This window comes from Brachypodium distachyon, chromosome 3 (genome assembly GCF_000005505.3).
Source record: "Brachypodium distachyon strain Bd21 chromosome 3, Brachypodium_distachyon_v3.0, whole genome shotgun sequence".
Taxonomy (NCBI): Eukaryota; Viridiplantae; Streptophyta; class Magnoliopsida; order Poales; family Poaceae; genus Brachypodium; species Brachypodium distachyon.
Genome location: NC_016133.3, coordinates 875,983 through 897,634, shown reverse-complemented (window position 1 = coordinate 897,634; position 21,652 = coordinate 875,983). Strand labels below are relative to the sequence as shown.

At 46.5% G+C, this 21,652-nt stretch overlaps 5 protein-coding genes, 2 long non-coding RNA genes and 8 other non-coding genes across 17 annotated transcripts; 11 read left to right on the top strand and 4 right to left on the bottom strand.

The window, feature by feature from the left end:
- Positions 1-127: 127 nt before the first annotated feature.
- Positions 128-3,788, bottom strand: LOC100834805. The gene is made up of 2 exons (XM_010235396.3): positions 2,484-3,788; positions 128-827 (listed from the first exon to the last, which is right to left on the bottom strand). Exons 1-2 carry the CDS (start codon positions 3,712-3,714, stop codon positions 784-786), a joined length of 1,275 nt encoding a protein of 424 aa, XP_010233698.1. The 5' UTR covers positions 3,715-3,788; the 3' UTR covers positions 128-783.
- Positions 3,789-5,986: 2,198 nt separating this feature from the next.
- Positions 5,987-8,863, bottom strand: LOC112271613. Its single transcript, XR_002964900.1, has 2 exons — positions 8,726-8,863; positions 5,987-6,633 (listed from the first exon to the last, which is right to left on the bottom strand). It is a non-coding gene; the product is annotated as an uncharacterized LOC112271613 (long non-coding RNA).
- On the top strand, positions 7,170-9,583 carry LOC100826254 (myb-related protein 305). The gene is made up of 3 exons (XM_003573135.4): positions 7,170-7,682; positions 8,163-8,292; positions 8,656-9,583. Exons 1-3 carry the CDS (start codon positions 7,547-7,549, stop codon positions 9,263-9,265), a joined length of 876 nt encoding a protein of 291 aa, XP_003573183.1. The 5' UTR covers positions 7,170-7,546; the 3' UTR covers positions 9,266-9,583.
- A 128-nt stretch (positions 9,584-9,711) lies between these two features.
- On the bottom strand, positions 9,712-12,926 carry LOC100834504 (RNA-binding protein NOB1). Its single transcript, XM_003570756.4, has 5 exons — positions 12,481-12,926; positions 11,001-11,958; positions 10,715-10,883; positions 10,186-10,302; positions 9,712-10,068 (listed from the first exon to the last, which is right to left on the bottom strand). Exons 1-5 carry the CDS (start codon positions 12,884-12,886, stop codon positions 9,922-9,924), a joined length of 1,797 nt encoding a protein of 598 aa, XP_003570804.3. The 5' UTR covers positions 12,887-12,926; the 3' UTR covers positions 9,712-9,921.
- Positions 12,927-13,135: 209 nt separating this feature from the next.
- LOC100834327 (F-box/kelch-repeat protein SKIP4) lies at positions 13,136-17,001 on the top strand. 3 transcript variants are annotated; one of them, XM_003573013.4, is made up of 3 exons: positions 13,136-13,293; positions 15,507-16,002; positions 16,123-17,001. In XM_003573013.4, exons 2-3 carry the CDS (start codon positions 15,560-15,562, stop codon positions 16,718-16,720), a joined length of 1,041 nt encoding a protein of 346 aa, XP_003573061.1. In that variant the 5' UTR covers positions 13,136-13,293; positions 15,507-15,559; the 3' UTR covers positions 16,721-17,001. The 3 variants fall into 3 exon arrangements, with proteins under 3 accessions (XP_003573061.1, XP_010233697.1, XP_014756326.1); XM_010235395.3 differs by having other exon boundaries at positions 13,148-13,316; XM_014900840.2 differs by having other exon boundaries at positions 13,148-13,350.
- On the top strand, positions 13,595-13,687 carry LOC112272173. The gene has a single exon (XR_002965867.1). It is a non-coding gene; the product is annotated as a small nucleolar RNA Z118/Z121/Z120 (small nucleolar RNA).
- On the top strand, positions 13,772-13,879 carry LOC112272168. The gene has a single exon (XR_002965862.1). It is a non-coding gene; the product is annotated as a small nucleolar RNA Z118/Z121/Z120 (small nucleolar RNA).
- LOC112272170 lies at positions 13,959-14,065 on the top strand. Its single transcript, XR_002965864.1, has one exon. It is a non-coding gene; the product is annotated as a small nucleolar RNA Z118/Z121/Z120 (small nucleolar RNA).
- LOC112272172 lies at positions 14,144-14,250 on the top strand. Its single transcript, XR_002965866.1, has one exon. It is a non-coding gene; the product is annotated as a small nucleolar RNA Z118/Z121/Z120 (small nucleolar RNA).
- LOC112272167 lies at positions 14,439-14,545 on the top strand. The gene has a single exon (XR_002965861.1). It is a non-coding gene; the product is annotated as a small nucleolar RNA Z118/Z121/Z120 (small nucleolar RNA).
- Positions 14,728-14,836, top strand: LOC112272171. Its single transcript, XR_002965865.1, has one exon. It is a non-coding gene; the product is annotated as a small nucleolar RNA Z118/Z121/Z120 (small nucleolar RNA).
- Positions 14,898-15,000, top strand: LOC112272174. The gene has a single exon (XR_002965868.1). It is a non-coding gene; the product is annotated as a small nucleolar RNA Z118/Z121/Z120 (small nucleolar RNA).
- LOC112272166 lies at positions 15,089-15,197 on the top strand. Its single transcript, XR_002965860.1, has one exon. It is a non-coding gene; the product is annotated as a small nucleolar RNA Z118/Z121/Z120 (small nucleolar RNA).
- A 1,204-nt stretch (positions 17,002-18,205) lies between the features above and the next one.
- LOC100839316 (glycerol-3-phosphate 2-O-acyltransferase 6) lies at positions 18,206-21,137 on the bottom strand. The gene is made up of 2 exons (XM_003572958.4): positions 19,996-21,137; positions 18,206-19,311 (listed from the first exon to the last, which is right to left on the bottom strand). The coding sequence occupies exons 1-2, from the start codon at positions 20,635-20,637 to the stop codon at positions 18,412-18,414; spliced, it is 1,542 nt and encodes a 513-aa protein (XP_003573006.1). The 5' UTR covers positions 20,638-21,137; the 3' UTR covers positions 18,206-18,411.
- Positions 20,911-21,608, top strand: LOC112271612. Its single transcript, XR_002964899.1, has 2 exons — positions 20,911-21,043; positions 21,412-21,608. It is a non-coding gene; the product is annotated as an uncharacterized LOC112271612 (long non-coding RNA).
- Positions 21,609-21,652: the final 44 nt, after the last annotated feature.

The window sequence follows — 21,652 nt, the reverse complement described above, 5'->3', positions numbered from 1 at the left end:
TTTTCTTTGCTGGTGTATAGTTCTCCTACATTGCAAGGTCAAATACAAAATACCAGTACATGCATACTGCCAGAAGATATTCATCAAAATTTGACCCGCCCAGACCACGAATATGACACAATAAACAGATAAAAAGCAATCCCAATTTTGCCAATTTCAGACCACAAATACAAGAGCGTAAACTGGCAAGAACCAGAGTTGCCGAGCTATGACACAAGAACAATGTTCGAACTGGAGGACAGAAGATCACCTAAGCCAACACAGACAGCGTTGAACCCTCACCATGAAAGCAAGCAGATAGATCATGCGATTCAGTTCACTATACAAAACACATACATAGATGTTGTGGAACAGAGAAAAGAGAGGGTAGATCAACTCTGCAATTCAACTTTTAATGGATCCTCTTAGGCTTCTCACCTAATTTTGCCAATACCTGATGGCTAGTTCCATTCCACATACATCCTTCTAGTAGTTGTAGCAATAGCGGACACATTAGTTTTGGCTTGTCGGCCTAAATTAACCTACTGAAAAACTAAGCTTCCTTCATGGTCACGCTCCTGCATCTGACGAAGCAAAGGCACACACCGCCTCCAGGTTAATTCTAGATAAGATGACCATATATTACAGAGCAAACAGGAGCCAAAAGCACCCCAAGTGCAGAACAGCCTCAATCAGCAACCCTCTCCAATCCTCCACACACCACTCTGACCTAAAGCATCCACATCAACAGCACTACTCTCAGTATGATGTGCTACCACGGGGCTCTTCAGCTTGCAGCGCCTCCTATCCTTGTTCACGCATTGCCTTCTCAGTGCCCTCCTGAGTACCTGCACAAAAATCACAAAATTATATGTAATTCAGATCGTTTGATATTCGAGAGCTTGTGTCTGCAAAGACAATACTATGACTATTGGGAAACACTGTGTAAGTGTTTTACGAAAATAGCACCGGAAGAAGCAAATAGCTGGGATAACATACTCGGGGTTCAATCAATTGACATGTGAATAGGTAAATAGGGCTCGCCTTTTATGTGTTTACAATTGTAATTTGCAGTAGTACAAGTTGAAATACGTAGGCACATAAAGGGTAGTAAAAACATAAGGAAATGAACTTCAAAGTCATAAAACAAAAAGTATCTTTGTGTTGTAGGATTTCATAAGTTGAGAAAATGAGAAGCATAACAAATTTCCTAACTTCTGTCACAGGACACACAAAAAATCGGCAGTCTTGGTAGCGACAAGCAGCAAACTACATGCGAACTCTGCCATCCTCCAAAAACTGATTGCTTGCATCTGGCGTGTGCATTGAAATACTGAAATAGAGGAAGGTGAGAAATTCAAAATGTCTAAAAAACACGGATGCCTAGCTGATTTCAAATCAAACAGTTCATGTGAGTTGTTCTTGCTATTTGAATGGCAACTGGTAAGTCCATTGAGCTATTCCCTTTTTTAATAGTCCTTGAAAAATTATCAAGCTCATGGCTTCAATTTTACTCACATCATACACAAGGGATATGCATATTCAAGATGCAGAACCCAACAGCTTGTGAGCAAACCATTTCGGCCTAACCATTGGCAACATTTGGTAAACAGTTTACGGGAGAAGCATAATAGCTGGGATAATATTCTAGTGCTTAAAACAAAACACATGATACATGAATTGATAATAAGGTTCGCTTTTATGCGTTTACAATTGTAATTTGGAGTACAAGCTGAGATATATAACACACAGAGGAAAGTAAACATGAAGAAATGAATCCTAAAGGTCTTTGAATGTCATAAAAGAAAAGGTATCCATGTTGTAGGACTTCATAAATTGAGCAGTATAACTTTGATACAAAACAAACTCAGGGCAGTCGGTAGGAACAAGCAACAAACTATTCAAATTGTCTAAGAAAACATTTTATGAAATACTGGGATAGAGGCACTGAGAAGTTCAAATTGTCTATAAACATGGAAACCCAGCTGATTTCAAATCAAACAGTTCATGGGCACAAGCTAACAAGCTGTTCTTACTATATTTGAATGGCAATTGGCAAGCTCATTGACCTTTTTTTAATAGTCCTTTGAGAAATTAATCAAGCTCACGGCTTAAATTTTTGTTCACATCATACACCAGAGATGTATTAGTGGTAGCACCATCACAGCCTCTTACTTGAAACCATGGCAGTTATGCAGGTTTTCTTTACAAAATACAAAATTATGAGATAAATTTATAGGTTTAAAGATGACCAAAAAGAACTTTATGTCTCATCACATCAATCAAAATCCTAGATACCGGGACGGAGGGAGTAGCAATTAGAGAAGATCAACAAATAAGTCACATATATATTCTGAGCTTGGTCAGCTCTGCCACAGGCACAAAACAAGTAGTAATACTATCAAATAGTGTAAACTAGAATTTCCAATCACATAATAAGCTATCAAGCATAAGACAAGACTCTGAAAGAAAGGAGATATCTAGGAGCGCAGCAGAAAATTTACCACTTGACACTGCTGGTGTCGACAGCAACGATGGCGGGAAGTTGAAATATGGATATGCATGCAACCTTATATAATACGGAGAGCACGCGGACACTCTCTCAAGCTGTAACGTTTTGACATTCAGCGTGAAATAGCCTGGTTCGACCGATGAGGTTCCCAACCAGCGCAAGATCAGGAGCAAGTAACACCTCATTGAACCTCTGATTACGAACTCAGAACCCGGCAAGACTAACGTCTTCTCCTTGTGCCACTTGCGGGAACTCCCACCATTGTCTTGCCTAAGAGTGTAATAACTGAGGTCAGCTGTCATATGGCCAATATCTCCGACACGCAAAACCATCCCAGGCCTGCCTTCCCCTGCCTCGACCATGACTATACCCATATCCTCATCACCTCTGGCTTCGTCTGGTGTGGCAGAAACGGAGAACTCCATCCTTCGGGTGTCGAGAATCAGCATGTTTTCCTTGCAGTCCGTCACCCAGTAGAAACAGCCATAGGCACACTGGCGCCGATCGAAGAGAATATTCCCTGTGGGCGGTATCAAGCCAGTAAACAAATTGCTCCAACTCTGGGATGAAACGGCTCGCCATTGCCCGGTGCTGGAAGAGAAGAGGGCTGCGACCAGCTTAGTTGCACACTGCACCATCCAGATCACTCTGAATGCTGTCTCCTCCTCCTCGTCATCCTCGGATGGAAGGAGGAAGGTCTCCCAGTAACGGGTCCAGGTTTTCCAGAGCTGGGTCTCCACGGAATTGGCTAGGTCGTCAGGGATCGCGGGAAGCAGGAGGTACCGCCGGTGCAAGGGGTCGCAAACCACCATCTCCAGGAAGACGGCTTTGTACCGGCTCCGGTCATCGAAGACGTCCAGGACGGACCAGTCGCTGCGGCGGTGTCTGTCGAGGAGGACGCGGCCGTCGCGGACGTCCTGGACTTCCCAGTCGGCGGCGGGGCCGGGGAGGAAGGAGAAGGAGAAGTCGGCAGCGAGGGCGGCTGCGCTGGCCGCCGGCGCGGAGGGGTGAGGCGGGGCGGCCGGGCGGAAGCCTTTGTCACCGTCGAGGAAGCCGAGGAGGGGCGGGGGGTGGAGCTTGCGGTACCGCCGGACGAAGGCGCGGTCGGCGGCCACGCGGCGGAAGGAGGCGCAGGCCGCAGAGGCGCGGGCGAGGTCGTCTGGGGAGGGCAGGCGGTGGAAGATCTCCGCTACGAGCTCGTCGGGGATCGGGAGCGACTCCATTTTCTCCGGCGAAAGCTGGCTGGGTGTCGGCGGCGGCTCAACACTCTCAGTGTGCCCTAGAGAACGCCCCTGACGTATAGAGATGGGCTTCGAGTCCCATAAGTCCTAAATGGGCCTAAAGTAGGCCAGTTTATCTTCCCTGGGCCTATAAAAAAAACATTATTTATCACATTCTTTTTTTTGACGTAAATGGCAGGAGCTCTGCCTTTTCATCAAAGAAGAGGGAACACACGTACAAAAACCTGGGCGAACCCAAACAGGAAACAAAAATCCGTTACTGCCTAGCAGTACGGCTGTACAGAAACAAACCAGAGGCTCAAGTCCGACTTAGAAAGGAACACGACGTCATCAATCTTAGGATCCACATTCTCAAAAGTCTTTCTGTTCCTAATTGCTTTCCAAATGTTCCAAAGAACGTAAGCCGCCCGGTCCAGTTGAGTCTCCCACTGTTTTGCACAAGAAGCCATAAAAAGAACCTGACTTTGCCTTCCACTTTGATCTTCCAAACCTTATTAAGCTGCGGTTGTGGAATAAGCCCCAAGAACTGAGCGTTGTAAGCAGATTTGGCGCAATAACGGCCAGCCGCTGTCAGCTTCCAGGAAATCGCATCGGGAACATCAGACAGCTGCACCTCCTGAACCCTCTCCCATAACAGCAAGAATTGACTCAAAGCCTCCTCCGAATTCAGCCGCGCCAGACCCCCCATCCATCTGCCATTGGACAAACCTTCATGAACCGAAATAGAATTTGTCACATTCTGTGCAAGACTTTGTTACGATAAGAGATACTCGTACGACCTACAAGATCATATCAGTTTACTCGTGATAAAGATCATACGAATTTGGTCGTACGTATAGCATTTCTCCTAATCACGCATCTTGTAGTATCTCACTCTTATCAAGTTTTTAAAGTAAACAAGGTTCCTTGGATGGGTTATCGAGTGCTTAGCAGTGTGCTCATGGACACCCTCTCCTCCTCCACTTTGGGCTAGCAGTTGCACTACTCCCACTAAGCTTCTTAATTGCTTGGCATTAACATCCATCAACTCATGATAATGTACTGTACTTCAATTGATTGGATTGTCCTTTTATTTGCTGGTGTATACATTGCAAGGTCACATACATGCATGCTTAAACATGGCATAGAGCACCTGTTAGCTAGAGTACTACTACTAATTACCAAGCAAAATCACATCAACTCTACATGCCTCAGCCATCATGCATGATGCCTGCATTTATTCCAATTAAGAACCTAAAGCCTCCTTAATTACTTTTTTAGTGTGCATGGCTAGCAAGTTGGCATATTTTTCCCTGTTCCTCTGCTTAATCCTGCAAAGATATACTGACACAATTTGCAGTGGATTTAATCAATTGTGTATTTCGTGCAGGATGAGCTGTGCTTGTGTATACAATTGGGCCATCTTGCCTGTCTGATCTGTGGACTAATCTCTGGAGCAAAGCATTGACTTGCATCCCATCATTGCAAGTACTCCTACAAATCAGAAGCCACTCCTCCATCCTAATGCATGTTCTTGGACCATTTGTTTAATTAGCAGCATATTTTGCACATCGCCATCATTTCCTTCTTCTTTAATCGTCGGCGGAAACTTTTAAAAACATAAAAACCATCCTCACAACATTTGCATTAATCTAGAAGATGTGGCAAGAGCAACAAGGTCCTCTTGCAAGTCAGGAAGTTTGTTCTCACTGGGACATAAGATTCCTTTTATCCTACTGCCATTAGTTTAGACCATTGGTGCATAATCTATTGTACAAGATGCCAAATTTGCATGGAGATTAGGTGTTTGTCCACATGCACTTGTGCTCAAGTCAATTAGGTTTTCTAGTTTATAGGTGTCGGCTAATTACAAAGAGAGAAATCTTCAAGCTTTGATTCTTCTTCTTCTTTTCTCATCAGCAAATCCCCCTTGTTTGATGCTGAGGAGATTAGGGCGCCCTTGAGCTCACATGGAACCCTCCTGTTTTGTAGGTCATAGATGTTTATAAAAATGTGACAGAGAAAGATAGGACTCATGCCTTATGATTAATCAGTTATTAGCCAAGAAATTAAATTTATATTGGTTTCAGTAAATAATAGCTGATACACGCTGGATTGTGCTTCCTAATTTTCAGTTCTCGTGTCTCGCAAGAACTAAATTTATATTGGTTTCAGGAAATTCGAATTCAGTTGAAATCTGCACATTTTTTCTGAACTCAACTCAAAGAGAAAATGCCACCAGTAGAAGAACACTTATGAGCCAAACTTGGAGGACTTTACACGGATCTTAAAGCAAAACAGTTATTAATGCGAAGGAATCTTAAACATTTGTTTTGCATGAGCCAAACTTTTGTTCTGTTTTTCTGCCACTGTAGAGGAGGTCTTTCTTTTTCATGAGTGAGGAACTTGAGCAGAGATTAAAGGAAAAATGGATGGACCCATACAGTGATACACACTAAGATTTCCTGAAAACAACAAGTGTGAAGAAAGGACAAAGTCTTCAGGGATGCATGATGATGTGAACTGCCAACTGAAACAGGTAGCATCTCCTTTGCAATTTAGCATGATCTAAGTCCAGTAGCCCAGTGCCACATATCACCAAGATCACACAAAACAGTCTCAATTGACGCGATCTCCACCGTTCTACGGCTTAACGAATAGGTGAATACGCCCGCAGCATGACCTGAAGAAGAAACTCAGCTGTTCCAACACTGGGTGAATGTGGAAGGAACGAACATTGTGATTAGCACCCAAAGTTCCTCAACATGGCTCACTTGTGTCCGGAAGGTCCTTGTTTATATATTTGGTGCGCCTTGCCAAGTAGCATTTTCATCTTGTTGATCCTTGCAATGCAAATCCTTCTGGATCCTAACTGTTCTGTCTCTTGCTTGTGTCCCTCCTGGCTCTCCATTCTTGGCCTTCCTAATGATTGACATTTGAAAGAGGGGATTTGTCAGGCCTTGTCATTGCTAATCCAGGAGCCTGTTTCCTTGCAAGAACAGCTAATGTCAATGCTCCACCCATCATTGGTGGAGGAAAGTCTGACCTTCATCGATGATTGGATAACAATTTTCTTACCAGGCAGATTTTATGACCATTACGCTGTTACCCGATCAGTTCACCCGGGAACACAATACAGTCTTGGAGTTAGCAGTGCCCACATTTATATGAACAAAATGTGTTCCTAAGTGAGCAATACATAATTGTAACTGCTGATTAAAATAACATTTCAGTTACTGACTCCAGAACAAAATGTGTTCCTAGTGCCAGCAAGCATCCAAATCATTAGACTGAAACCGAGTGAATAACTATTGAGAATCTTGCCGCGCAGCGAGATGGAGGTGACATCCTCTGACCAAGCCTCCAATCTTTGATCCCAAGCAATACAGTCTTGGAGTTAGCAGTGCCCACATTTATATGAACAAAATGTGTTCCTAAGTGAGCAATATATAATTGTAACTGCTGATTAAAATAACATTTCAGTTACTGACTCCAGAACAAAATGTGTTCCTAGTGCCAGCAAGCATCCAAATCATTAGACTGAAACCGAGTGAATAACTATTGAGAATCTTGCCGCGCAGCGAGATGGAGGTGACATCCTCTGACCAAGCCTCCAATCTTTGATCCCAAGCATGTGCACCAATTGCCAACTTAATTCCCTGCCATTAAACTAAACCATGGGGCAAAATGTTGGCAGCCCTTTAAATCAGAAGGTGCACATGGCACAACAAGTCTAGTGCTACTACTGCAACAGCTCATCTTCTCTTGAGACGCAGGCAGACAGAAGAGGAAGAGTATATCAGGGGAGGAGCAGGAGGGGGAAGAGGCTGCGGCAATGGGGTGCAGGTCCTGCGACAAGCCGAAGATGAACTACAGGAAGGGGCTTTGGTCTCCTGAGGAGGACCAGAGGCTGAGGGACTACATCCTCAAGCATGGCCTTGGCTGCTGGAGTGCTGTACCTGCAAAGGCTGGTGAGCTCTCTCACACTGTTATCTCATACACATCTCTGGCTTTTCTCTCTCTAGGAATGTAGGACAGTAGGAGCGCTAGCTACTTCTTTGCCCTCTCATGGAGATTTCTTACAGAGGAGCCTATGGATTGTGAATTGTAGCCTCATCTTCTGTTAGTAATAATTTGATGAAACTTGCAGTGTTTGTAATGGTTTGTTTGTGTTTGGCTTGGAGTTCCATTTGGAAACTGGCTGGCTGGCATGATCTAAGTCATTGCACTAGTAAATTTTGGATTTTAGGTTCATCTACTAGTAGCAAGAATCAACTCAAGAGGAGAGCTTCTTGCTTAGATTTCCATTCCAACCTGGAATTATCTAAGCTTGAGCACTGGATTAATCGAACTTCTAGACAAAATATGTACCAATTGGAGTTAACTTCCATCTTCGAATCACCACAATTATGTCTGAATTATCTACCTCTTTTGGGATTTGTTCCTCAAAGGTCTGCAGAGAAACGGCAAGAGCTGCCGGCTGCGTTGGATCAACTACCTACGGCCCGGATTGAAGCGCGGGATGTTCTCTCAGGAGGAAGAGGACGTCGTCATCAACCTCCAAGCCAAGTTGGGCAACAAGTAATTATCAATCCTCACACAACCTCATCTCCAACAATCTAAACATCCCCAAATGTTCATGATCTCGAAAGAAGAGAGGACAATACAAAACCAAAAATTCAAATGCCAATTTTTATTTGACCGAACACACATCGAAATATGTGTGATTTCGCATTGAAAGGAGCAAATTTCTAAATTCTGGAGATACAAACGGGAAGTAACCAGTTCTTCGAAAACATTGAGTTTCGGTGCGAAAAAGCTAGAGCTGTTAGAGAAAGACAGCGACAGCATTTCTGATACTACTATGTCTTGATCTGCATGATGATAGAGTAATGCTGAATCAGAATTGCTGATGATTTTTGGATGTGTGTTTGTTTGGATCAGGTGGTCGCAGATAGCGATGCATCTGCCGGGTCGGACGGACAACGAGGTGAAGAACTACTGGAACTCGTACCTGAAGAAGAGGGTCATGTCTTCTTCCAACTCCAACTCCAGAAACAACCCGGAGCTGTTGACCTCCATGAGCGCCACCACGGAGCTCATCATCAACAACGGCGGCGGGAGTTCGGCGACCTCCTACGACGACCACGACGGCGGCAACGTCAGCGCCGGCAGCCATGGCATCTCAGCGGCGCCACCCGCCGCCGCCGAGCCGTTGTTCGACCAGCAGCAGCAGGCGGCCAAGAGCTTCGTCTTCGCCGACTGGATGCCGCCGGCGGCAGCGCCCCCCGCCGCCGCCGCAGGGCCCGAGAGCTACTCCATGTCCGGAGCGCACTGGCCGGCCTCCACCGCCTCCAGCTCCGGCACCGCCACGCCCTCGCACGCCGCGTTCCTCGGGGACCAGATCAGCGGCGGCAGCTACGCCGGCGGCGCCGGCGTATCTCACGGCGGCATCGGCCCCGGAGCCGGAGGCGGCGGCGGGTACTTCGACCTGCTCAACATGGGCGACATCTACGGCGGGTTCAGCACGACGAACGACGATCTGCTCTTCTGAGGCCTTTTTCTGAATTCTGAATCCTGATGCTGCGATGAGATGCAGATGACATGCGGTGAAGAGAAAAAAAGTGTTCTTTGTGTATGAAATTGGATGGGGTATACTTGCCTGATTAATTTGATTCTTCTTCTTCTTGTGTAAAAGGGAAATGTGATCATTGTTAGAGGCGATTCAGTAGGCTGGACATACAATTCTTTTCTTGTTCTTCTTTTTTCTGCAATAAAAATGTGTGTCGATTCGTTTCGTGTAAGTGCAAAATGTGTAATGAGCATAATTCTTGGAGATGAGTAAAGGTTTGACAAATTTAACAGGTATCAACCATTTTGGATATTATGATGTTAGGAAAATCTAACCGCGGAATGTTCACTCCTAGTCCCTGGTAAAAACGAGCCTCAAAACAAAACAAGATACAGATGAAAATTGCGCAAGGTATCACTCCTGAGATGTACTCCGTAGAACACTAAAAAGCTTCAATTACTTTCACTCGAGGTGACACTACATATAAGTAGGCAATACATGGATGCTGCAAAACTGTGTAAAGCTTACATGCTTGAGTTTATATAAGATAAGAGTCTGGATGACACGCTGCTTCTCCTGGTTACATAACGGGACTACAATGACATGGACGAGAAAAGAACAAAAGGGGGGAACCAGACTTAGTTCTTCTTGCGAGAAAAGTGGTTGTCGTTCGGATTCCGCTTCCCGCTGAACATTGCAAGTGCCTTCCTCACAGGAGGTTTCAGGGACGCTTTCTTCTCGCCACTGTGCGAAAATATGTCCTCCACGCCCAAGAAGTCATCCCCCTATAATAAACGGTAATGGTTAGAAGAGTTGCTCCTCCATGGTAATAGTAACTGAATGTATTTTCTGACAACAACCACCAAGTATATCCATTTATGTTTAGGTAGGAAGGTACTAACCAGCTTGCTAGACTTCTTCGATTTAGGGTGCAGAACCTTCTGGGGAAGTTGGTCTTCGCGTAAAATTGGATTTTTAGTGACAGCCTCTCTTCCACCTTGGGGCATTGGGATCGAAAACTGCAAACAGATAAGCAATTAGAAACAACATCATCGATGCAACAAAGGTCAGGCCAGCACATGGAGTAAAACCCTACTAAAGTACTCAGACAAGTCGTGAAATGAACACTAAAGCCCACATGGTAAACCATTATACTGCAAGATATTTACAATGTGCCACACCAAAGAGAGATCAGGCACTGACTTTAAAGAACACTATCTTTACAGCTGCAGCTACTGACCATAATGGAAATAAATTTGCATATGTTCTGTGACAGCATTCCTTAAATGTACCTTTTCTATAAAAAATCGGAAAACAGTAGACCATAAAGGAAACAAAAAACAAATTTCGCACTAAATCACAGAAGTGAGAACAATGCAAGATTTAGGCAGTAGGGGGAGGGGGGCAAAGTGTGAAACTAACTGCACTCACTTTTGTGCCTCGGAGTGTAACACGTGGGCGTCGTGAAGCCATAGTAATCCCATTTTGGCCAACAGTTACTGAAACCTTCCGCAAGGTGCCACCATTGCCACACTTTGGGCAAAATATTTTTCCAATCTCTTGGGTCACCTTGTAGCAAGCATGACACCTCAGAACCCATCTGTCAAATCAGCATCATCAACACATGAGAGACAGATAGAGCATACAAACTTAAATAGAACACAGACCTAGATGGTACTCTGTGATAAAAGAGATCCAACAATATTACTTCACATACCTATGCAACTGACGTATTTGCATGCCTCCTGGTGCCAACAGACGGAGACCAATCTGCAGGATAACATTTTGCATGGCATAGTCACTAGTAACACATGCTACAGTAGATTCAGATAAGGACCTCAGGGCCCAACTCTGCTCACTGCTTTCATCATCCACAAAAGATGCTTCAACACTTTCCTCAGTCTCACTCTTTATATCTAAGCTGTCCAATTGTTCAGTGCATGCATCAGTAGCATCGATCTCCTTCACAGGATCAACATTTGCTACACCATTCTCCCCATTAGATAGCTGATCAGAATGGAAAGTTCCAGCAATTTTAGGTTCATTCTCTTCTTTGGATTCCAAACCATCCACATTTGACTTAATCTCCTCTGGAGCAACAGAAGGGCTATCCACTTGTTCCAAACAATCTTCAGCTAAATCTTTATCGTCATTAATCGATGGAGCAACAGAACTTGTATCAAAACTTTGTTCAGATACTTTGAGAGCATCACGCCTTGCTTTCCTCCGTAAATATTTTCTGTGCGTGGTGCGGCTAACAGCAGGCAACCAACCTTCATTATTCTCATCATCTTCCCAAGGAATACATGCATCTTTAACTAAAGGCTGAGGTTCTGCATCCCCCTGGGTCTCAGAAATACTGTTGGTGTCACTTGTAGGGATTTCTTGGTTCTCAAGATCCTTCAGTGGAAGTATCCGAGAATTAAGATCTCCACCTGCTTCAGACATCTGATCTAATGCTTCCCACTCTGCTAGGTTAGGCACATTAGAGCCCCAACCTGGCAACTGAGCCTCTTGCAATTTTCTGACACTGACCACATGCAGTGGAGGTGGGTGCTCCCGCAAATGGCTAGTCCCGTGGATCTCAGCTTCCAACATGTAAGCTAGAGCAATAATCTTCATATCGACATCTGAAAGTGTTTGGAGGTCTCCTGTTTCCCTAGCAAATTTGACAACTGCAAGCAATGATGGCATACAAGTTAGCCTCTCCTAGCAGAGAATTTTTTATAAATGGCTAAATCTGCTCTATAGAAGTAACTTATAGGTTACAGGCTAGCAAATGATAGCATTCTGTAGTAGAAAAGTAAACAATAATAACATATACACATAGCTTGATATTCCACCATCTTTTAAAACCACTTGATGTTCCATGTAAATGCTTAATGCCCTGAGCATAGTGCTTCAGCACTCAGAGTAACAAAACAATGAAGCAAATTACAAGGATATTAAACAGTGCCTAAACTACAATGGTTACTTGGTTCTCCAAAGCTCCAGCTTCAGCAGAAAACAGTACAACAACAAGTTGCTAAACTGTGAACTGCGCTGCTATTGTTGTTTTAGATGAGTCGCTACTGTTGTTACAGCAATGAACTTGATCATACAAAGGAATGCACGAACTGCAGAAATTTTAGCACTACTCTTGCACGCAAATATGTAACATGAGTAACAGTAGGAGGCTATGGGAACCGGCAATCGACCTTTCTTGACGAACTCGGGGGCGGGCGCGACGGTCTCGACAGGGGTGGGCAGGAGCGTGAGCCGCCGGCGCGCGGCCGCGTCCCGCACCTCCTCGAGCACCTCCGGCACGGTCACCAGGCGGCTCGCGGTGGTCGCGAGCGCGGCGCCGCCCGAGATGACGGCGTTGGCGTCCACGACGGCCACCGCCACGCCGCCCGAGTCGGCGCAGCTCGCCACGATCCGGCTCACGGCCTCCGCGGACGTCTCCTTCGCCACCGTCTCCCGCCGCGCCGTAGCGGCCGCGCCCCAAGCCCCCATAGGGACCCCTCCGCCCCCGGCAACGGCGGGAGGAGGAGGAGGACCGGGCAGGGGAGCGGCATCGGAGCCGTCACCGGCGGAGGGAGCGAGAGGCGGCCAGGCTTCCATTGCTCTGCGGCGGCGGCGCGCTAGGGTTTTGCGGGGTTTCAGTTTTCGCTTTTATTTCGGGACTAAAATAAAAGGAGTTGCACTAAGCCCGATGCTTGTTTTACATCTGAGGACCCCAAGAAGATCCTAATGAACTTATCCCTCTGGAGGCGCAGAGGAACAGTTAGAACTGTTTCCAGATATAATAAAAGAATACAAGAGGGACCTGTATGGATAATACTCATTTCCACCACGATAAAAAAGGCTGTAGAGTGGAGAACATTTCTTCCCTCCGCGTTTCCCCATCTCGCATCGCATCCATGGCCGACGAAACCCTAGCCGCCGCGCCGCCACTGCCACCCCGCCAGATCTAGATTCCCTCCTGCTCGAGCGCCTCCCCAGATCCAACGCGCACGCACGCACCCAAGGTGCGATTTCGCCCCATCCGTTGGTAATAATGTTTGCTCCTTGTGTCGAATGAATCGGTAAGGGTTGACGGTTGCGGATTTGGGCGCTGGAGGTCTTTGTGGCGGTTTTGATTCTTTTCGTAGTGTTTATTATGGTAGAGATGGCAGGTAGTGCTAGTGTTCGTCAATGCGAATCAGAGGTACTTTCGGATGCGGCGGGCGATCTCACTAGTGATGATCGCATTGTTGCTTTTAAAGTTTATTATCAGGAATCGTCGGGTGTTCTGTCATTTGCGGATCTTGGTGTTTTAGGTGTGAGGATTGATTGCTATGACGATTATTCAAGGACGGTATCTGAGCGATGGAGACTCCTCGCGTGATTATACCCAATCTGAGACTAATAACTGAGCAAATATCAGTTACCCTTCGTTGTATCAATCACTTCCCAAGAGATGGTTTTCGTTTTGTAGAATTTTGTACACCTTGTGTGCTTGTTTGTTGTTTGCTGTGATGAATCACAAGGACGGTATCTGAGTAAGGTTGCTCTTGAAAAGGGACCCCTTCCTTGATTATACACCCTCAACTGATCATTTATTCTGAGCAAACATGTGCTCATCTGTATTGAACCGCATTCTGCATGCTTTTGTAGCACACTTGATTATTTTGTTTGGTTTGTTTTGCCTCATTGTTTGCTGTGATGAATCACAAGGACGGTATCTGAGTAAGGTGGCTCTTGAGAAAGTCCCCTTCCTTGATTATACACCCTCAACTGATCATTTATTCTGAGCAAACATGTGCTTATCTGTATCGAACCACATTCCGCATGCTTTTGTAGCAAACTTCATTAATCTTTTGGTTTGTTTTGCCTCACTGTTTGCTGTGATGAATCACAAGGACGGTATCTGAGTAAGGTGGCTCTTGAAAAAGTCCCCTTCCTTGATTATACACCCTCAACTGATCATTTATTCTGAGCAAAGTGAAAAAGAACAGTTAGCTATAAGCTTCTGTGCATATGCTTCTGTCGTTTCATGGATTATTCTGCAACGTTAGTTTCGTAGCTTCCCTTGGTGTTGCTCGACAATGTATATGTGTTAAGCATGCCAACTTTTGAAGTTACAGTATGTTCTTTGGAGAGTTTCTGGACCTAATGTTTTCAACACAATGCTCATTTGCTGTGATGAATCTCAAGGACGGTATCTGAGAAAGGTGGCTCTTGAAAGAGTTCTCCTTCCTTGATTAACATCCTAAACTGATCATATAATCTGAGCAAACAGGCATAAATGATTGAAACACATAATCTAATTTATAGCTTCAGCCTTTTTGAAAAAACAGTATATGTTGTTGCAATCATCAGACCATTCATATACTGTTAAATTTTTCAGGAATAGCTAGTTAACAAGAGTATCATAGCAGTTACCTTTTTTGGATTGTTCCTGGTTTTCTTTATTTTCTGCTTGCTTGCTAGGATGAAATCACAAGGACGGTATCTGAGAAAGGTAGCTCTTGAAAAAGTGCAGCCTCTTTGATTATTCATCCAAAACTGATCAAATATTCTGAGCAATCAGGCTTTAAACGAGTAAATGAACTCTTATGTTCATTTCATTGCTTTCTGATTTTCTCCTCCTTGTTTGATGTGATGAATCTCAAGAACGGTATCTGAAAGGTGCCTTAAGTAGCGCTCCATCCTTGATTACACCTCCTAAACTGATCAAATATTCTGAGCAAATGTGCAAGAACCATTTCTTACTGCAATCATTAAATCATTTGGGTGCTGTTAACTTGTTCAAGAAGAGAGTTTCTGTATTTTTGTTCTACTTGCTTGCTGTGAAGAAATCGCAAGGACGGTATCTGAGAAAGGTGGCTCTTGAAAAAGTGCTCCTTCCTTGATTATATTCCCAAAACTGATCAAATATTCTGAGCAAGCATACCTAAAAATTTGATGCAAACTGTTGTTAGTAGTTACTTTAAAAATCATGATATCTGTGTGTAAGCTCTTTGAAACCGTGAAATCTAGTGGCTTATTATTGTTGAATTTTTTTTGTTTCTTGCCTGCAGTTGGCTTTTTTTATTAAAGTTGCTGACCTTCATTGCCCTAGAATATAGTACTACTGATTCAATTACTCTGCGGCAATTTCACATTTTCCCCTACCTAATTCTTTAGAAACTTTTTGGTCCTTTCATATGTCTTTAATTTGACCAGAAGTGTCTTTCTCATCTGCTCAATTCTTTGTTAGGATGATGTACCACCTTCGAAATAGTGCATTGCTGGAAGCTCTTCTGTAGGAGGATGGAATCTGCTGTTCTCCAGACACCACTTATACATGGTCTTCCTGATGAGATTGCTCTTCTTTGCTTATCAAGGGTTCCTCGGCAATGTCATAATGTGCTGAGGTGTGTCTCAAGGGGATGGAGGGCATTGTTATGCAGTGAAGAGTGGCACGCTTGCCGCAAAAGGAACAACTTGGATGAGCCTTGGATATATTTAGTATGTAGGGGTACAGGAATCAAATGCTATGTTCTTGCTCCTGATCCTGCAACCCGCTCCTTGAAAGTCTTGCAAGTCATGGAACCTCCATGCTCAGGACGGGAAGGCATTTCCATCGAGACATTGGACAAGAGGTTATTTGTTTTGGGTGGTTGTAGTTGGCTCAAAGATGGTACTGACGAAGCATATTGTTACGACGCATCTTCAAATCGCTGGAGCAAAGCAGCCCCGATGCCTACTGCTAGGTACACTCGTACCGTTAAAGTTCATATGCTTTTGTATTCAAGTTTTTTTCAGTGCATATAGTGTTGTCTCTTGTGACTATGTAGTAGTACCTTACCCACTTGGCGTTGCTTTGCTTTCAGGTGCTTTTTTGTAACGTCAGCTCTGAACGACAAAATTTACGTTACTGGTGGGCTTGGTTTGACAGACAAGTCCCCGAACTCATGGGACATCTACGACAAAAGCACAAACTCTTGGTTCCCGCACAAGAATCCAATGCTCACCCCTGACATAGTAAAATTCATTGCATTGGATGGAGAGCTGATAACCATCCACAAGGCGGCCTGGAACAGAATGTACTTTGCTGGTATATACGACCCGATCAACCAGACCTGGAGGGGCACAGAGAACGAGATTGCTCTTTGCTGGTCTGGCCCGACAGTTGTCTTGGACGGGACGCTCTACATGCTTGATCAGTCCCTTGGCACGAAGCTGATGATGTGGAGGAAAGAGACCAAGGAGTGGGTGATGCTTGGCAGGCTGTCGGATAAGCTCACGAGGCCCCCATGTGAGCTTGTGGCCATTGGCAGGAAGATCTATGTGATCGGGAGAGGGCTGAGCACGGTGACGATCGATGTCGATACGGCCGCCAGGGTTGATGGGTTCCTGGTGTCTTCCTCCACCGGCCCGCTGATGGAGCATGACTGCTCGCCGGAGCAATGCAGGGTCATCACCATCTGAAGTTGCACATGATACATTCTTCAGAGCTGCACACCTGGGTGGGTGCCTGTTGCACAATCTGACCAAAGATTTAACTTTTTTCGCTGTTGGCTGTATATCGACTTGTCTCGTTTGATTGGAGAAACGGAGTTGGATGATGTATATTTGACTTTTAACAAAGATGGAAGGGTTTAGTTTGTGTATTCGTTCCCTTGTTAGAAAGTTTATGATGAATTGTCTGTTTGTACTTATGAATCTTGTTTGTGAATAAAATCCTCATGCTGGAAGGTTGAGTTTGTGTATTCTTTCTTGTAGTTTTGCATTCTTTGCTCAAGAATACAGACTGCTTCTGAAATAGATCGACGTCATTGACGCGAGGGTTTGGCTTTTTGGAGCACGTTTATCATTATTTGGACACATGGAAAGCTGCTGGGTAGTTGTTCGGAAATCAGAAGCCATAGGAGAGAAAAAATTTGTGGAACCAAAAAGTAAAAGGCTTTCCCAGGAAAATGAAAGGCAAAATACAGATTCGAGGTTCGATTCGAGCGTGTTCTTTCTTGTTTTGACAGGACACGCCACAGAAAAATAAAAGGCTTTCCCATGAAGACGTATAAAGCTGCTGGAGTAGTGTGTAGTGTCCAGAAGCGAGAGAGAGGAGAAACGCCACAGAAAACAAAAAGGGAAATAAAGAGAGAAAGAAAACATAAATTGTTCTATCAGAGCCAAGTTTGCGCCACTCTGATCTTGTCGTGATATTTAGACAGTTAAATTTTATGACAGTTTGGCCTCTTGTTGTTCTCCTCCGATCTCCCAAGCTCTCCATCTTGTTTTCCTCCTCCTGGTCTCCTGGATCACACGAAACTTTAAAGAAAAAGACAAGTGGCAACGGAGATTCCGACGGATGTGCTTGGTTGGTTCGTTGCGGCAGGCCAACAAAATTAGGCACTGACAGTGATGGAAATGTCCTCCTAAGAACAGATTAATAACGAACTGGTGGACAGATGGTCGCCCATTCACATCTGCTGCTCCCTCCACCCTAGTCTCTACAGGTGTCGGCATACTCGACCGAAACAAGCTGCTGGCTGCCGTCGATACCTTTTTGCGACTGTTATGTTGGTTTTCCTTTTCGACCCCGGTATTCATGTGTGGCATTCTGTTCATCGAAGCTACTCCCTCCAGTGTCAGCTCATTTCGCATGAAGTTAGTACAAATTCTATACAAGTTATGGATCGGAGGGAATACTGTATATATGACAATTTACTCTTCGATGTTCACTCCTTGGGGCTCACAGAGCGAGCGCTTGGTTGTCGTCCGATCAAGGAATCTGCGCAGGAGGAGAGGGATGGCCGATAGAACCAACACACCCTCGGTGTTCAGATGTAGGGTTTGATCTCATGGGGGAGGAAAGAGACTTCAATGAATAAGCAATCAAAGGGAGGAGATACACATCCTCTCGGACCACCATTTTTTTAGATTATATGGGAACTCTCTGCATCCAAGATGACATATAGCTTTAGTCAAGCAGTAATTTATATTCATCGTGTTGCGAATTCATATACATATGTCCTGGATTGCTAGTTATCAAATTCCTAGCTAGTTCCACAAATAAATAAAGAAAAAGACCTTGTTACAATCGAAGCCTCCAGAATTTTCATACAAGACGAAACCGAATCCTCATCGTGTTGTCAGAATTTCATATGGCAAAACACGGTTCACGCAAACTTCTTGCCGTTCTCCTTAGACTCGGCGCCGGCGGCGACGGTGCCATCGTTGCCGGCGAGCTTCATGTACTTGTCCTTCCTGCTGAGCGACGTGCACTCGTACCCGAGCTCCTTGGCGATGACCGCCTGCACGTGGTTCGCCACATCGACGGCGCTCCTCCCGCCGCCGCACGTCTCCTCGGGACGCAGCGCCGGCAAGAACGTCACCGTGTACCCGGGCTGCGGGTTCATGTAGAAGAACCACGGGTCGAGCATCTTCCACCCGCTCGCCGTCGACCCGTAGTACGTCCCCTGCGCCGCCTCCACCGCCACCGGCACGATCCGGTCCGTGAGCTCCGCGAACAGCGCCGAGAACCGCAGCAGGAAGGGTTCCCGGCACGTCGTCCCCTCCGGGCACAGCACCACGTCACGCCCGGAATCTAGCAAGGCCGCGATACGCGCCGCGTCCGCCGCCCGGTCGGTCCGGCTCAGCGCCACCGCCGGGATCGGCGACAGCCACGTCGACACCCGGCTCACGCTGTAGGTGACGCAGGTGACCGGCCGGCCGAGGGCGACGGAGACGATGATCGGGTCCAGCGCCGTGCGGTGGTTGCAGACGAGGAGGGAGCCTGGGGTGCCATGGCGGGGTGTCGGCGGTGGCGTGCCCCGGATGGCGAGGCGGATGCCCGTGAGGCGGTACGTGTAGCGAACAAGGTGCGCCGGCACGAAGAGGTTGAGGAAGACACGGAGGAGCGCGAGCCCAAAGCCGACGGGCAGGTAGGCGAGCGCGAAGAAGGCTTGTGGCGCATCCGGGCGGCGGACGAGGCGGCCGTCGTGGAAGATGGCACGGGACAGGAGCGCGTCGGGGGCGGCGCGTGGCGCTCGTTTGTCGGTGGGCACCATGTAAGCTTCCTGCATTATATATACAAGAAGGGAACAAATTAGTATTTCCTGCATACAAATCCGAGTAACTGTTGGTCAAACCCTTTCTCGACTAAACAGAACAGCTCAGACATTTAGGACAGAGAGATATATACTACTGCTTACTTGTAATCTCAGCTTGATCTTAATCGAATTGTATCAACGAAGTTTTAGTTGGCCTGTTCCCTTTTTTTAATATGAACATCTAGTATAATATTTTCAAACTAATATATTGTCAAGTCAATAAAAACAGTTGTGGTAGTTGCGTTTGGGAATCGTGTCGACGTAGAAAACGACGTGCAACAATACTTGGCCAACACATGATTTGAAGATTGAGCACTCATCAAAATTAACAGAGAAAGGGAGCAAAAGGTTCTCTGGAAAAGCCAGCAACCACACATTCTCCTTTCTCCAGCAACTCCAGCTACCACAAGCAAGCCACGAATAATCATGGACGCCATGAGCACTCAAAGAATAAAATTGGTAGGAACTCCACAGCGAGTGATCAGTGACCAACCAAGCTAATGGATGATCCAATCGAAGAAGAAGAAGATTAAGGACGGGAAAGCTGAAGAAGACTAAGGACGGGAAAGCTAGGAAGGAACTAATCTTGGTTGCATACAGATGCGGTCGTTTAATTTAATCAATAATCGAATTAAATAGTACAGTACTAACCTTGCAGATTGCCATGAAGTCATGGTCGCTCTCGCGATCCCCGAGCCCGACATCCGGCAAGTCGCCGCCGGCGAAGAGCTTCTCCACCGTCTCCCTTTTCCTCTCCCCGACAAGCACCTCCTCAATCAACCCCGTGAACCGCCTCCCGCCACCAAACCACCCACATGTCCTCAGCTCCGTCCCGGCGACCTCGGCGCCGAGGAACTCGCGCACGAAGTGGCCGACCATGACCGCCGGCGACGCCGTGACGACGACCCTCCGCTCCCCGCCGCATCCGCGGAAGACCTCCCAGGTGTCGGCGCGGACCCCCGCGGCGTAGTGGCGGGGCAGGACGGCGCGGGCGACGGACTCGACGTCCCGGACGTCGAGACCCGCGAAGGTGAGGAAGACGAGGAGGGAGATGGCGGCGGGTTCCGAGATTAGGGTGTAGAGGAAGAGGAGGAGCGGGGAGGTTAGGAGGAGGAGGAAGGCGCGGAGTGGGGAGCCGGCTTCCAGGGCGACGAGGAAGTAGTAGGGGAAGGCGGAGGAGGAGGCGAGCAGCGTCCCGTCGAGGTCCGCCGCCGCCGTCCGCCGCTGTCGCAGCGAGGCGTCGTAGGTCGTCACCGGCGGGAACCGAGGAGGGCTCCTCGCCGCGGGCGCCATGGATGGGTGGGTGATGTTTGTGGAGCGGAGCGGGGATTGGGGGCTGGGGAGATTAATATGCGCGCGGCCGTGGGTGAGTTGATTTGACCTGGTTTGGTTGGTTGCTGCGGGTGGTTCAGCGGCTCAGCGCGGCGGCGGCCATGGATGGCGACGGGTGGAGCTCCAAAGCTAGCCCGGTTCCTTTTCGGTGAGCGGAAGCAGAGGAGATCTCGAAGCTCTCGGTTCTCGTCTCCTCCTGGGTTTATACCGGCAACCGGGCGGCCATGGATGGGTGCTGCTAACTGCACTCAGAATCGGAGCAGCAGCATCGGCATTGCGGAATCCGGAATCGAGTGGGGAAAGAAACGGCCTTGACAGGAACCTGGCGATTCTGGAAGCACGACAAAGGTGTTTGGGGGGTAAACCGGTAAATGTTCTCTCCCTCTCGTATCGTATTCGTAGGCCCAATTATGGCGCGTACAGTACAGTATGAATGAATGGGTTAATTAATAAGGGCGGCAGCGATGTTGCTTGGCGGCTGCTTTCTTTCCTTTTTCCTTTTGAAAAAAAATGTCTGTCAAATACGGGTTTGCTATCAGTACTCGCTCGTATTCGTAATAAGTGTCGTTGATTATCGGAAATGCTACACGTACGACATTTCGAGTTACAGTTGTCAACAAAAAAAAGGACGTAGTCCTTATTCATGGTGGAGGCAACGGAAGGCGGGCCTGGGATGTTTTTGCGTGTCACAGATTTTGACCGCATTACATCTGACCTCAGTTATTACACTCTTAGGCAAGACAATGGTGGGAGTTCCGGCAAGTGGCACGAGGAGAAGACATTAGTCTCACTGGGTTCTGAGTTCAGGATCATAGGTTCAACGGGGTCTTGCTTGTTCCTGGTTCCAGTTTCTACTTTGAAGTCTTATAGACTGCTGCATGACCCTAGTGTACTTGTTCTGAGCACACACTCGCAACACTATTATTAGCCGCCTTTTGTGTGTTTGAAACAGTGAAGGCATGCCAAATATGGGTAC

Excerpts from the sequence above, each read along its gene's own strand:
- LOC100834805 (XM_010235396.3), bottom strand. The coding sequence starts at position 3,714 with ATGGAGTCGCTCCCGATCCCCGACGAGCTCGTAGCGGAGATCTTCCAC. Across the intron at positions 828-2,483 it reads GACACCAGCAGTGTCAAGTG|GTACTCAGGAGGGCACTGAG; the intron begins GTAAATTTTCTG and ends ATTTTTGTGCAG.
- LOC100826254 (XM_003573135.4), top strand. The coding sequence starts at position 7,547 with ATGGGGTGCAGGTCCTGCGACAAGCCGAAGATGAACTACAGGAAGGGG. Across the intron at positions 7,683-8,162 it reads TGCTGTACCTGCAAAGGCTG|GTCTGCAGAGAAACGGCAAG; the intron begins GTGAGCTCTCTC and ends TGTTCCTCAAAG. Across the intron at positions 8,293-8,655 it reads CAAGCCAAGTTGGGCAACAA|GTGGTCGCAGATAGCGATGC; the intron begins GTAATTATCAAT and ends TGTTTGGATCAG.
- LOC100839316 (XM_003572958.4), bottom strand. The coding sequence starts at position 20,637 with ATGGCGCCCGCGGCGAGGAGCCCTCCTCGGTTCCCGCCGGTGACGACC. Across the intron at positions 19,312-19,995 it reads ACTTCATGGCAATCTGCAAG|GAAGCTTACATGGTGCCCAC; the intron begins GTTAGTACTGTA and ends TATATAATGCAG.
- LOC100834327 (XM_003573013.4), top strand. The coding sequence starts at position 15,560 with ATGGAATCTGCTGTTCTCCAGACACCACTTATACATGGTCTTCCTGAT. Across the intron at positions 16,003-16,122 it reads GCCCCGATGCCTACTGCTAG|GTGCTTTTTTGTAACGTCAG; the intron begins GTACACTCGTAC and ends CTTTGCTTTCAG.
- LOC100834504 (XM_003570756.4), bottom strand. The coding sequence starts at position 12,886 with ATGGAAGCCTGGCCGCCTCTCGCTCCCTCCGCCGGTGACGGCTCCGAT. Across the intron at positions 11,959-12,480 it reads CCCCGAGTTCGTCAAGAAAG|TTGTCAAATTTGCTAGGGAA; the intron begins GTCGATTGCCGG and ends CATTGCTTGCAG. Across the intron at positions 10,069-10,185 it reads CGAAGAAGTCTAGCAAGCTG|GGGGATGACTTCTTGGGCGT; the intron begins GTTAGTACCTTC and ends CGTTTATTATAG.